The sequence below is a fragment of the Paroedura picta genome, chromosome 9 (genome assembly GCF_049243985.1).
Source record: "Paroedura picta isolate Pp20150507F chromosome 9, Ppicta_v3.0, whole genome shotgun sequence".
Classification (NCBI taxonomy): domain Eukaryota; kingdom Metazoa; phylum Chordata; class Lepidosauria; order Squamata; family Gekkonidae; genus Paroedura; species Paroedura picta.
This window is the reverse complement of record NC_135377.1, coordinates 21,230,456-21,245,292: the sequence shown is the minus strand read 5'-3', so window position 1 is coordinate 21,245,292 and position 14,837 is coordinate 21,230,456. Positions and strand designations below refer to the sequence as shown.

The following is a 14,837-nucleotide window of genomic DNA, read 5'->3' as shown; positions in this document are numbered from 1 at the left end:
TTTAGGGATCGTTTTCACAATTTACTTGTCCCTGAGACCTGCTCTGTTTGTGATAAATGAACTCATGGAAAATGGAAACCATGCCAACTGGAACTCACTAGAACTAACACATATTTTAGTATCCCTCTCACTTTTTAGAACCCACAAGATTTGTGACGGTATAGGATGTTAATTTTGGAAAGATGCCTGAAAATGTATGATTTTTCAATTATTCAGATAGTGTTTGGATGGGACTGTTCTCTCAAAAAGCAGCTATATGATTTCCAGGGCTTGTTGTCCATATATGTAATAAATAAGAGGCAGAAATGATGAATTTTGTCTGCCCCCCATTTCCTTCTCTGGATGTAATTTTATCAGATTCTTAAAAAGTTACAAATTTGAGTTTTCTTAATACATTGAGTTTTCCAGCAACATTTATGCACACCAGCTTGGTTCTCTGCATCTGGAAACCGTTCTGTGTCATTATGATAAGGAACATTTGACTTTCTTTCTGTGTAACTTTTTGGGCATTTCTACACATTAGTAAAAATGGCCCTCCAGGACCTCCCTTACATTTTTTCTGTCTCGCTTTTGTTTGTCTTATTTTTTAGCATCTTACCCTCCTCACTTGCTGCTGGAAGGGGCGGAAGAGAGCAGAGCACCATATATATGTTGCGTTTCCACCTGTCAATCAATTCAGGCAACCAATCCCCTTCCTCCATATTCTGACGCAATTTAATGGTCCCGCGATGCATGTTAATTCTTTTAAAATCATACTTCTTCATTGCAATGCCTATGCATAGAATCATAGATGCATAGTGGTTTTGAACACCACCCCATATGGATCACAAGTAGGTTTGTGCATGAAGACCCCAATTTGGCGGCTTTGGCGCCCATGGCAGTCAATGGCACCATAGACTATAATGGAAATGTCAGCATTCCTGCCTTTTCTGGGGCCTGGGGGGTGGGGGTTTGAGGTACGGCCTCCAAACATTCAGGGTAGCTCCCAGAGGCTCTTCCCTTACTCCCCTCCAAATTTCAAAATGATTGGACCACCGGGTCCAAGTCTAGGGGTTCCCAAAGTGGGTGTCCCCATCCTTCCATTATATCCAATGGAGAGTTGTCCACAAACAAAAAAATCTGGTTTGGTTTGAGGTACAAGGGTGCCCCTGAACCAAGCCAAAAATGCCCTGAACCAAACTGATAAGTTTGGATACTCCTTTCTGAGGCTTGCCATGGCTGGAAGAAAGAGGGCATCTTTCTTGCTTCTACCTTCTTCCCACCTTGCAACCATTTAAACCTAACAGGGTAGACCCATTTCACTGCTCAGGAGGAAGCAAAATGACCAGTGAAATGGCTTGCAATCATTTCAGCCTAGCAGCAGGGTGTATGCACCTGACAGCTGTTAGCTGAAATGATTGGTAGCCATGTCACCGATCTGTTTCGCTCCACCTCCCTCCCCCACCTCCCTCCCCCGCTTTGAAGCAAGGGGAAGCAAAACCATCAAGTGAAATGGCTCGCAGCCATTTAAACCTAACAGGTCAGCTGTGAACCTGTGCTTCTCAGCTGTTAGGTTGAAATGGCCAAACAGCTGATATAAATTTTCAGGAGAGATGCCTTCTCCAAACATTAGTTTGGGGGCTCAAAACTAGGTCAAGTTTGTGCTGAATTTTGGCTCATGAACCAGCTCATGCCTATTCCTAATACCTAAGGATGGTCCAAAAGGATAACACTGAGGCTTTTTTCCTGTTTGAACTGGCCCCAAAATCGGGATGTGAAATCTCTGAAGGAAGTCTCTGAGCAACTTAGTTGAGAGAAGTCTTTTTCCTTTCAGATCTGTTTTTCTTTCCAAAAATGTGATTTGCTCTGTATTACCAGAGCCAGGATAGTTATGTTGTACATTCATAAAAGCACGTATCAGCCGTGCCTCCCACTTGTTTTTCCTCATAAGACCACAGTCCAGCCCTCAAAGATTAATGAATCTCTACTGTGTGAATGTCTCTGGCGTTTCGCTCTTCTCTTGGAAATGTTCTCTGTCAGGGCTATGTAACCTTGCTAATGTGCCAAATGGTGGTGTTGTGTTTCCTTAGTTTACACTGTGAAATTGTAGTCTTCATGCCATCAAACGTTTTGACTTTATGTGAGCCAGGATTTTACCACTCCTGCTCTGTAGTAGGAACTTTATCAAGTTGAACTCCTGCTCAAAAAAACTTAAATCAGTAATTATGCGGAATGTTTGGTGATGAAAAGTTGTTATCCTTTGTTCTTACTGGGTTTTTACATATCTGGATGGGAATATTTTAAATTTCCCATTCATTTCTCTTCCGTTGCTGACACCTGACTCAGGAGTGGACCACTGTGCTGAGAACAACCATGGCTGTGAGCAACTTTGTGTGAACACCCGGGAGTCCTATGTCTGTCAGTGTTCTGAAGGTTATATCATTAACGAGGATCTAAAGACTTGTTCACGTGAGTCTCCTGACTGGGGTACTGTAAAGAATTAAACAGAGAAAAGAAAGCTGATTTAAGGTACTCCTATTGCTTTGTGTAGTGCATGCCAATTAACTGGAAGAACTCAAATTAAAAACTGTACTGTACTTTGTGATATCAACAGATAAAACAGAAAGCCAGAGTATACATTGTTTTAATAAACACATCCATGTGAATGTCCATGCCAAGGGAGAGGTTATTTTGATACCGGTACTAGGTGAATTGCTAGAGTACCTGTACTGCTATAGATAAAATCCTGATTTGTTTTTGAGTACTTTTTGAAGACCCTCAATTTGTGGCTGAGCAGACTGGAAACGAGAAGCTATAACCCAGAGGAAAAACACCAGGAAAGATAAGCTTAAGGAATAGTGCATTTTAGGAGAAAAGACTTTAGTACAGTTCTAATCCAATCCATGGTGACTGTATAAATTCATGCTAGCAAAAAAATTGCAACTGGCCTTTTAAAATAGTTTTATTAACCTACCAAATGGAAAAGGCTTTTTTTTCCTGAGTAGTAGGGAAAATGTTTATGGGGTTTTATTTTTCTCCAGGCTGCACTTGGGATTTCCATCAAAAGCTCTAGCATTTTATATTAACTCTAGACATGTGCCTGTTAAGCTCTGATTTTATGATTATTCCTCGGGATGTTGCTTCTACTTGCCAGTTTGCCCCACTTATTATTTAGAAGCAGACTCTGTTCTATTTTTGAGTTTCCTGTGAGAAGCTACAAAACCCCCCTCATATGATTCAATTGCTATAGAGAATAATGACAAATATATGGAATCTACCACTAAAAGCTGCCTCCATTCTCGAAGACTGGATGGTAGCTAATGTAACCCCATATTTTAAAAAGGTTCTGGAGGATATCCGGGAAATTATAGGACAGTCACTTTAAATGTTGCTATCGGGTAAGTTGGTGGAATCTGTTATTAAAGGTAGAATTAGTAAGCACATTGATGGAACAAAAGCTATTGGAGAAAAATCAGCATGGGTTCTGTAAGAGAAGATGTTGTCTCACTAACTTTAGAATTCTTTAAGGGAATGAACAATCACGTGGACAAAGGATGACTTAATAAATGCTGTTTACCTAGACTTCCAGAAAGCTTTTGATAAAGTTCCTCATCAAAGGTTCCTAGCTAAACTCAGCAGTCATGCGATAAGAGGACAAGTCCTCTTGTGGATGAAAAAGTGGTTAATTAACAGGAAACAAAGAGTGCATAGAAATGGGCAGTTTTCACAGTGAAAGGTGATAAGCTGCAGGGTACTGCAGGGATTGGTACTAAATCAGTCTTTTAAACTTGTTCTTTAATGATTTGGAGTTGGGAGTAAGTGGTGAAGTGGCTAAGTTATTTAGGATGTTGAAAACCAGAGAGAATTGTGAAGCGTCTAGAGCAGGGGTAGTCAACCTGTGGTCCTCCAGATGTTCATGGACTACAATTCCCATGAGCCCCTGCCAGCAAGCACTGGCAGGGGCTCATGGAAATTGTAGTCCATGAACATCTGGAGGACCACAGGTTGACTACCCCTGTTCTAGAGGGATCTGTCAAGGCTGGACGGGTGAGCACCAGTATGGCAAATAAGGGGGGCAGTGTGAGCTAATGCAAAGTAATGCACACTGAAATAAAAAAAAAATCCCAACTATAAATACACATTTACAGGCTCTGAGCTGGCAGTAACTGAGAGATCTTGGAGTCATGGTAATTAATTTACTGAAATGTTGATTCAGTGTGCTGTTGCAGTAAAAAAGGCAAATGCTATGCTGGGAATTATTAGGAAGAGAACTGAAAACAAATAATCCTGGATCATAATGCCCTGTATCAAACTATGGGTCAGCCTTATTTGGAATACTGTGTACAGTTCTGGTCACCACATCTTTAAAGAGATAGCACTGGAAAAGGTACAGAATAGGGCAACTAAAATGATGTAAGGAAATGGGACACTTTCCTTATGAAGAAAGGTTAATGATGTTGTGACTCTTTAACTTGGAGAGACGACAACCAAGAGGTGACATGACAGGTTTACAAAATTATGTACGAGATAGAGGAGGAAAAGAAAGAAGTACATTTCTCCCTTTCTTGTGGTACAAGAACTTGTGGGCACTTAGTGAAATTGAAGAGCAGTAGGTTTAGAAGAGATAAAAGGAAATACTTTTTCACTCAAAGTGAAAGTGGTGGTGACACTTTGAGAGGGGATTGGATAAAGAAGAAGAAGAAGAGTTGGTTCTTATATGCCGCTTTTCTCTACCCAAAGGAGGCTCAAAGCAGCTTACATTTGCCTTCCCTTTCCTCTCCCCACAACAGACACCCTGTGGGGTAGGTGAGGCTGAGAGAGCCCTGATATTACTGCTCGGTCAGAACAGCTTTATCAGCCCTGTGGCGAGCCCAAGGTCCCCCAGCTGGTTGCATGTGGGGGAGTTCAGAATTGAACCTGGCATACCAGATTAGAAGTCCGCACTCCTAACCACTACACCAAACTGGCTCTGGAATATGGAGCAGAGGTCCATCAGGGGCTATTAAGCTATAATGTATAGATGGAACAATATTAGTGGGCCAGAGATGCTCTGTATTCTTGGTGTCTGGGGGCCATGGTGGGAGGGCTTCTGGAGTTCTGGCCCCACTGTTGGACCTCCTGATGACATCTGGACTTTGGCCACAGTGTTACACAGAGATTTGCACTGGATGAGCCTGATGCAACATGGATTCTCTTAGGTTTTTAAATCAGCAGCAGGATTAAAACACTTTATTCAAAGCATAAAAATGCTTAGAATACAAGTGTCCGTAACCATACGCGGGCAAATCATCCTTCATCAGTTACTGAAAAATCTCGTGGCAAATCCACCATCTGATTATCAAGTGGTACTTCACATGCAGATGAACTGTGTTTGCCGGAGTTCTGGCTCGGAGCTACAGGGTTCATCTGTATGCAGCAGCCTCCTGCTCTCCATCTGGCACTTTAACACTAAATCAGGAGACATTTTGTGCACTATAAAATGAGATGCAGTACTGGAGGGGGGGAAATCTATCTCGTTTATTCACATTCTGCATACTGAAGGCTAAATCATGAATCCACTAGCTCTCCATTCCCACTTTGGACAAACATACGTCATCCCCAAGGGTAGAATTTCATGAAGATTAGGGGGCTATTGTAGGAGGGGAAAGAAGAAGAGTTGGTTCTTACATGCCACTTTTCTCTTCCCCAAGGAGGCTCAAGGTGGCTTACGTTCGCCTTCCCTTTCCTCTCCCCACAACAGACACCCTGTGAGGTGGGTGAGGCGGAGAGAGCCCTGATATCACTGCTCGGTCAGAACAGCTTTATCAGTTCTGTGGCTAGCCCAAGGTCACCCAGCTGGCTGCATGTGGGGGAGCGTGGAATCAAACCCGGCTCGCTACATTAGAAGTCCGCACTCCTAACCAAGCTGTCAGGAAAGTTCCATTCTGCCAATGGTACAAGTAGCCTGGATCCACCTGGCGTCTTTTTTCTGCTGACAACCATCTTTCCTTTTCTGCCCTTCCTGCAGGAGTAGACTATTGCTTGCTGAGTGACCATGACTGCGAGCATACTTGTGTGAATAGTGACAGATCTTACACCTGCCAGTGCTTTGAAGGATATGTGCTGCGCAGTGATGGGAAAACCTGCAAACGTAAGCCTCATTCTCTCTGCCTTGCTAACTTAAATAAGTAAGTCGTATAAATGGAATTGTCATTGTGACTAACTTACATCTCCCATTTGTGAAAGATGAATGGGGGGGGGGGCTATTTGCAGACAAGACTGGGTGTTTTTTTTTCTTTTCTTAAGCATTAGGCATCCTTAAGGGGTGCTGGAAAGTGTCATCAAGTTGCAGACAACTTAGGGTGACACCTCCCGCTGTAGGGTTTTCAAGGCAAGGTGATTGCCACATTGCCTTCAGCATAGCAGCCCTGGATGTCCTTGGTGGTCTCCCACTCAAATAGCAACCAGGTCCAACCCTGCTTAGCTTCTAAGATCTGGTGAGTCTGGCCCATCCAGGTCAGGACCTCTTCTCCAAGTGCTGCAAAGGACCAGCCCTCCTTGGGACAGTGTATGAAGATGGAGATCCAGCACCAAACTGAGAAGGTGAGGGAGGGTCTGTTGGGGAAGAGAGCAGCAGATTGACCACAGGATGCTGCTGTGAGCTAAATCAAGCTATTGGTCCATCCGGTTCGATATTGTCTCCTCTGACTGGCATCAGCTCTCCAGGGTCTCCGGCAAAAGTCTTTCTCGTCACCTGGTCCTGAGATTTTTAACTGGAGAAGCCACGGCTTGAACCTGGGGCCTTCTGCAGGCATAGCAGATGCTTTATCACTCAGCCATGACCCCCCCCCCCCCACACACACACACACCTTCAGTGAGAACCTGCAGTCTTTGTGTTGATATTTAAGCATTCTTTACGTCACAGTTTTTTACCAGAAAAGGATTGTCTTTTTTTAGGTAGAGATGTCTGTAAATCAGTGAACCACGGCTGTGACCACCTTTGTGTTAGTGATGGCAGTTCCTATGTCTGCAATTGCCATGAGGGATTCATACTGACGGAGGACGGGAAAACCTGCAAAAGTAAGCAAGCAAATGCCACTCTTCTAACCTGTAGTAGTCAGCATTTGTTGTGCCATCTCAATATGTGTACAGAGATTCAGTGAGTTGTAGCCAATGAACCATGAGTGGGACTTCCCTTACAGAACAGATCCATCTCCCTTCCACTGCAGCCCCCCAATGACCTCTACATTGCTGTACAGGGAATTGCCAGGTACCATGCCTGGTGCCAAGAGCCTCTTGTGGTGCAGGGTGGTAATGCAGCAGACATGCAGTCTGAAAGCTCTGCCCATGAGGTTGGGAGTTCGATCCCAGCAGCCAGCTCGAGGTTGACTCAGCCTTCCATCCTTCCGAGGTCGGTAAAATGTACCCAGCTTGCTGGGGGCGTAAATGGTAATGACTGGGGAAGGCACTGGCAAACCACCCCGGATTGAGTCTGCCATGAAAATGCTGGAGGGCGTCACCCCAAGGGTCAGACATGACTCGGTGCTTGCACAGGGGATACCTTTATCTTTATGCCTGGTGCCATATAGGGTTCTGCAACAGGGAGAGGTGAAAAATTGTCCTCCTCTGATCTGTATAGTTTTCTCTCTGCTGTGTTGCTGATACTGAGTTACTCCAATGCTTGTTGTTTTGCTAGTGGAAGGATGCTTCCATCATCAGGGAAGGGGGAACAACTTTACAGATACACGGTGATAAGCATAGATCTGAGATCTCTCAAGCACCCTTGCAGTTTCCCTGAGGGAAATCCATTCCAAGTAGTATTAATCTTAGTATATCCAAAACAATTTCTCATAACTGTGTAAAGAAAGTGGCAAATGGGATTCTCTGTTTTTAAACAGAAACAAAGCAGATGGGCCCGCATGGGGCAGGAATGGCCCGTGGGGACCCGGCGCCTCCTGCCGCCATGAAGAAGAAGAAGAAGAGTTGGTTCTTATATGCCGCTTTTCCCTACCAGAAGGAGGCTCAAAGCGGCTTACAGTTGCTTTCCCTTCCTCTCCCCACAACAGACACCCTGTGGGGTGGGTGAGGCTGAGAGAGCGCTGATATCACTGCTCGGTCAGAACAGTTTTATCAGCGCTGTGGGGATCCCAAGGTCACCCAGCTGGTTTGAACCTGGCATGCCAGATTAGAAGTCCACACTCCTAACCACCACACCAAACTGGCCATGCACAAAAGGGCCACCAAAGTTCCCAGAGGGCACAGCGAACATTTTGTGTGTAGGAGGAAGCACTGGTGGGGACCCAGCTCCTCTCACTGCCAGACGCCAAAGGCCTGCCAAAGTCCCCAGAAGGCTGGTTTGGCATCTTGCAGGGGGGGGGGGAGCACTGGCGGAGACCTGGCTTGTCCTGCCACTGGCTGCAGAAGGCCCATCAAGCCCCATGGAGGTGGGCCTTTGGGGAGGAGGCGCTGGCGAGCAGTCTGGCAGCCTCACCTAGGCCTGGCAAGGCCAAGGCTGGAGCTGCTCATGGTGGTGAGAAGACTGAGGGCTCCCTCCTCTCCCCACCCCAACCAACTCATGGTACCAGGGCCCCCGTCCTCCCAGCTCCTGCTTACCAGGCTGTCACTTCTTCCAAATGGAAAAAGTTGGAGGGGGACGTGACCGGAGGCAGGACATCCTTCCTGATTGGCTATTCATTCGATGGATAGCCAATCAAGAATGGGACAGCTGACCTGATTGGTGGATAGGCGTTAAGGCCAAACTCCTCCAACCACCCATTACCGGCTTTATTTTTGAGTACAGATTTGTAATCTACAATATTCTTTTTTGTTTTGCCAACCATCTGCTTTTTATACAATGAGAGTAAGAATTTTAATTGGTTATGATTACCTTTTGCCCATCTGCCTAAATTTTGCTGGAGGAAATTATTTGGGTGAAGGATAAAATCCTAGAAAATACCATCTCACTTGGATGATTAAAAAAATCACAGCTAAAATTGTTTTTCTCTTACTAAAGCCCGTGGAAACAAAGAAAACCAAACCACACATAATACAATATATAAGAAACTAAAACTAATTCATAATAGGTAAAATTATGACATTGGTATTGTAAAAATACCTGTGGCTGATAAATAGAGTACATTATTAAGAGGGATTCCTATTAAAAGAGGAAGAGGAAACCTCTGCAAAGTACAAGGTAAATAGTATGCTATTTTCTGTATCATTGCATGAAAGTTGGATATGATTTGGGCCTCTCTTTTTTTGCCTTTTGTTTCATGTCACAAGCTGCATGAATTATCTAAATTACCTGTAGGTAAAGACCTCTGCAAATCAATTGATCATGACTGCGAACACCTCTGTGTCAGTAGCGATTTCTCCTACACCTGCCAATGCCATAAGGGATTTGTACTAAGAGATGATGGACACACCTGCCGATGTAAGTTCTTTGGTCTTCATTGGAAGATAAGAGTGTGTTAAGATGTGCATGGGAGTCTGTTTTGTTTCTTTTGGTGTTCTTATTGATTCTCAAAGGGACTGTTTTGTTATTGGGTTGGATTTGTGTGGTTCTGTGTTTTTGCTGTTGTTTCTTTAACTGTTGTTTTCTTGAGTCTGTACTTTTATGGCTTTCCATCCCAACTGGACAAAACTCATGGGGATTGTAGTACTCCACGGGGATACCAACATTGCCAGATTTGAGACAGGTAGAATAAAGAGGCTCCTTGTTTTCAGGCCATGAAAGACAGCCATGTTTAACATTTAAGTTCATACAAGAATGGTTACGACAGATTTCAAAAGTTACATAGACAGCACTGTAGCCACTTAGCTTGAAAAGCAATAGCACAAGGAAGAGGCAGACTGACAAGGCAAGGGCAGTTAGTGGCACAAGGAGGGTAAGGCATCTAGGCAAGCTGGCATTGGGAGGAGAATGGAAGGCAAAGTCCCATCCCATACCCTTCAGGATTGGAATACCACAAGTGGCCACAGCTTGCAGTCAATTGGGAAAGCGCCGAGCCTCTCTCCTCACTTCACCTAAGGAACACTGGGCTCTGTGCCTTTATTAGGAATATGCAGACTGCCTTGTAAAAAGGAAACCAATAGAGGCAGACTGCAACTAAATTATGCTCTTGTTGTTACAGGCTGTCTAGATGGGAAATTTGTTTCCTTTTCATATTAATAACAGAACATCTCATTTTGGTAGTTATTATAATTAATAGTAAAATAAATGCTTAAGTTTAGTAGAAATGTTTTAATCAACGCACTCCTTTAACTTTACTTAGATGAAGATGTCTGCAAGTCAGTTCAACATGGATGCCAGCATGTCTGTGTTAATAATAAAGATTCATATGTCTGCAAATGCCATGAGGGATTTATACTGGCTGAGGATAAGAAAACATGTAGAAGTAAGAAATTTTAATTTCTGTTCTCCCTGCAAGCCGTTTAATTCCATATTTATTTGTTTAGAAGATGTCTACATTCATAAATGGCAAGAGGCTTACAATAAACAGTACATCTGATATAAATAAGGCTTCTCTGATGTAAACAGATAACTCTGAAACTCTGCATTTGCAACAACTGTTCCAAGTATTCTCTAGATTCAGAAGACTTAAACTGATTTCCTCTTCTCCAAAGAACTCTGGGATCTAGAGCTCTAAAATGGGACCTAGAGCTGTCTAGCGAATCACCATTACCAAACTACAATTCCAGGGTTCAGTGAGTGAGTGTGTGTTTGTATGTGTGTGTGTGTGTGTGTGCTTTTGCACACGCTAAATAATCCACTTTCAGCTCACTTTACTGATCATTTGCAAATGGATTTTGCCATTTCACACAGTAAAAACCACTTGCAAAGTGCAATGATAGTGGATTGAAAGCATATTGTTCAGCATGTGTGAAATTGCCCTGTGTGTATTTGTGTATGTGTAAAGCCACAATAATTATGTAAGCCGCCTCGAGCTTTCGGGGGGAGGCGGGGTATAAATATAAATATAAATATAAATATAAATATAAATATAAATATAAATATAAATATAAATATAAATATAAATATAAATATAAATATAAATATAAATATAAATATAAATATAAATATAAATATAAATATAAATATAAATATAATAAAACGTCTGTAAAACTGTTAAAATACCACACAATTTGGATGTTTCTTCTTTCCTGCTTCCAGTTTCATTTGCTGTATCTTTGAATACCTCCAGAGATTCAGGTCCACCCCACCCACCCTCAGTTTTCATTCTGATAGCCTGTGGTTTATAAGGAATTACAAAGGATCTGAGGAACTTCCTCACTATTATAATAGAAAACTTAGGTGAATTATACCTTAAAAGTGTTTGCCAAACAGCTGATAGAACAATATATGGGGCATCAAAATGGGTGCGAGGCTGGTTGAGATTCAAGATGGTTTCATCTCTAACCAAGTGGACAGGCTTGTGGTGATGTTCTTCCCTTTCTTAGCCATCATTTCACATTGTTAAGGCTGCTTAAAACAATAAAATAGTTTTATTTGGAAGAGAAACAACTATGTATTGAGTGAGAGAGAGAGATCTAACCATCTAGCTCAGTGGTTCTCAACCTCCTTAATGCCGCAACCCTTTAATATAGTTCCTCATGTTGTGGTGATCCCCCAACCATAAAATTATACAAGTGTTCTTTCACAGAAATTACACCGAAACTGACCAATGATGTTAAGATCCATTGTTCATGATTGTATACAAATTTTTTCCCCCGGGGTTTCTCAGTTCAGTTCTGCCTCTTGTCCCACCATGCTGCTCTCGCTCTTTTCCACTGCTCCAGACAGATAAATGCTCTGTTTCGAACTACCCCGCAACGCTGTTGTGTGGATGGCGCCCCCCCCCCCAGCCAAGCTGCTTGCCCTGCCGCAATCCCTGTGAAAGGGTCGTTTGACCCCCAAAGGAGTCTCAAACCCCAGGTTGAGAACCATTTATCTAGCTGATGTTTGTAGTCATTCTTCTGTTCAATTGTTCTGAAGGCAAGCAAGGGGAAAGTGCGTTGAAACAAGTAGGAGGTCTTTTGTTGAGCCAATCAGGACACTGGAGGAATATTGAAAATCATCCAGAAGTTCCTGTTCCAACCATGCTAAATATATCACTGCCCCCTGCAGGATACTCCTTATATCCTGTTCAATCTTGCACACTGCAGCTCTCGCATATTCCAACTGAGTGATCTGGCGTCAAAATGCTGTAATAATGTTTGTGGCTTTGTTTATATTCTGATGCTATATGTCCTGGATGTTAAAATGTTGTAACAATGTATGTGGTTTTATTCATACTTTGATGCTGGCCAATGACCATAAATAAAATAATCTAATCTAATCAACAGGTCTGAAACACCTGACCTCATCCTAAAGTTCTTGTTAATGAAAGAAAAAATATTGACTGGTAGATTCTTCTAAGGATTTTTAATCTTTTTCAGGTAAAGACCTTTGCAAGTCCATTGAGCATGGCTGTGAACATAGCTGCATGAACAGCAACAATTCCTATGTCTGTAAATGCCATGAAGGATTCATACTAGAAGAGAATGGGAAGGCATGCAGAAGTAAGCCCCCCTACCTTGTTGTACTACATTTCTACTACATTTCTTTCTCCTGCTGATGTCTGTAGGATCCTTCAGGATACTGTGGTTGTCTATAGACTCTTGAGGAGCAAGGATCTGCACAGTAGCTGGTGGTTGAGTTTGGCCCTCAGAACAGCAGAGTAACACTTGAGATCAAGGTCACAATCTGGGTCCAGATTCACAGGTAAAGCAGAGGCACACTGCCGATGTGAATTGGTTCAACTGGGAAGTTTCTCTGATTAGCCAAGTATTCTGGAGAGGAAGAATCCCCACCTATTTCGAGACTTCATTCATCCTGGACTTGTTGTCAGCCCCAGTCCAAGGGTAGCAGCAACACACGCTGCCATTCTGGCATTTGTCATCAGTGTGCAATCACCTTGTGGGTCCAGTTATGCTGCTTCTCCTGCCATGTTGCAGGAGGACCTGGGATACTGAGGTTCTAGGTTCTCCCCAGGTGACTGGGGAGTTGTCAGCATGTAAGGTGAAAGTTCTAGAAGCAAATGCTTCATACGAGGCCTTGGAATCCCAGCATTCCTATTTGGGGATTTCTTCCACCACTACCAGTTATAAATTGTTTTCTTTCTATACTCTGTATCTTGTACCATTTCAACTATATTACTTCTGTTTTTATACTTCTGTGATCTGCTTTGAGCCCCACTTTTTGGGGAGGAGGTGGTATATAAATACATTCAGGGGAAGTCTGGGGTGGCAAGTGACACCTGAGATCCTGATTTTCCCTGAGTGTTGCCTTCGGCCTGTCTTTGTTATCCTCAAAGTCTGCTCCTGGGTCTGAGTCTTGCAGATCCAGATACTGTATGCAAAAGTGTTTACGAGACCTGAAATTGTGAAATCATATTGGAAAGACAGAAAATGTGTTTGGAATAATGAGATGGGTCCATCCTCCAATGGAAGAGCCACTTAAGTTGGAGGGAGACGCCTTAGACCAGCCTTTTTCAACCTTTTGACCATGTAGGAGCCTCTGAAATAATTTTTCAGACTTGAAGGAGCACTGGAAGTGATGTCAGCTGGCTACGCCTTCCTGCCACACACACACACACACACACACCGGAAGTGACATGTCATTGGAAGTGATGTCACGACCCGTGTTTACAGGCAGGCTCAAGGAGGACTATGGGAGGGGGAGAGACCGAAGGTGGTTTAAGCTGGGAGTAAGTGGGTAGACTCAACCCCCTTCCTAGCAGAAAAACCACAAGAGAATTCACTCATACTCAGGAGCAAGGAGGGTGAGCAATGGAAGCAGCTAGTTCCCAAGTCCATTAAGGCAGGGGATGGGGGGGGGGTCATGGAACCCTGGGTGGGAATCCCTGTCTTAGACAGTAGGAGGACATCAAACTGGAGCCAAAATGAAAGGTGGGGCATAAATATTTCAATTTGCTAAGTGAAGTGGTGGGATCAGGCTGCCATTACTGGCCTTATGAATTGAAATACATCTATTTATTGGCACTTTCAGTTAATGGAATTAAGAATTCTGCAACATGAGCATTTTCAAAGCTTCAACTGTGCTCTACTTTCAAGTCATAGATTCCATTCCTTTCAAGCAATTCTCATAATGCTGACCAAATGTGCTGTCTCTTCTCTTTCGGTATGACCATGTTCTTTCCTAGAAAATGGGATGAGGGATTTTATTGCATTTTAATTCTGAAATGGCACATGCAGCATCCAAGGGTATGGATTACATATCCCTCCTGTTCACTTTTCAGGAGCTACATCTTTCTAAGTCCATTGGCTTCAATGGACTTAAGATGGATATAACCCTACTTAGAGTGGAATTGTAAGTCTGCAGTCCTAATCACTCTTTCTAGGGGGTAAATCCCATTCAACCCACTGGTGTTTGTTTCTGAGTATGCATGCTGAGGGTTGCATACTTATCCTGAGCAGAGAGATGACTGGTTGGTGATCCCCCATCACTTGCCATGCTGCTCCTGGGTTATTGGGCAGAAAGAGGTCATTGCTGCAACAGTGTGACCAGGATCCAAGCCAGCGTACCTAACTGCAACTATGTAATTAGGCAATCTATACTCCACCTCTCCAAAATCTGTTTAAGGAAACTATCTCTGTATTTAAGGAGAGAAGAGCTGTTTTTCTATACCGTACTTTTCCCTATCTAAAGGAGTTCTAGGGTGGCTTATAAACAAATATCTTTCTCTTCCTCTCCTTACAACAGACACCCTGTGAGGTAGGTGGGGCTGAGAGATCTGGGAAACTGCTCTGTGAGAACAGCTTTAAGAGAACTCTTACTATGCCAAATTTACCTAGCTGGCTGCATGTGGAGGGGTGTG

The 14,837-nt window shown here is 43.3% G+C and overlaps 1 protein-coding gene across 1 annotated transcript in view; it reads left to right on the top strand.

Moving 5' to 3' along the window:
• The window catches only part of MATN2 (matrilin 2), a 58,072-nt gene that overhangs the window by 29,652 nt on the left and 13,583 nt on the right, over positions 1–14,837 (top strand). The window contains exons 9-14 of the mRNA XM_077351831.1: positions 2,326–2,448; positions 5,987–6,109; positions 6,916–7,038; positions 9,269–9,391; positions 10,233–10,355; positions 12,397–12,519. Of these exons, the coding sequence (XP_077207946.1) occupies positions 2,326–2,448; positions 5,987–6,109; positions 6,916–7,038; positions 9,269–9,391; positions 10,233–10,355; positions 12,397–12,519 (738 nt within the window). The remainder of the gene's footprint in view (positions 1–2,325; positions 2,449–5,986; positions 6,110–6,915; positions 7,039–9,268; positions 9,392–10,232; positions 10,356–12,396; positions 12,520–14,837) is intronic.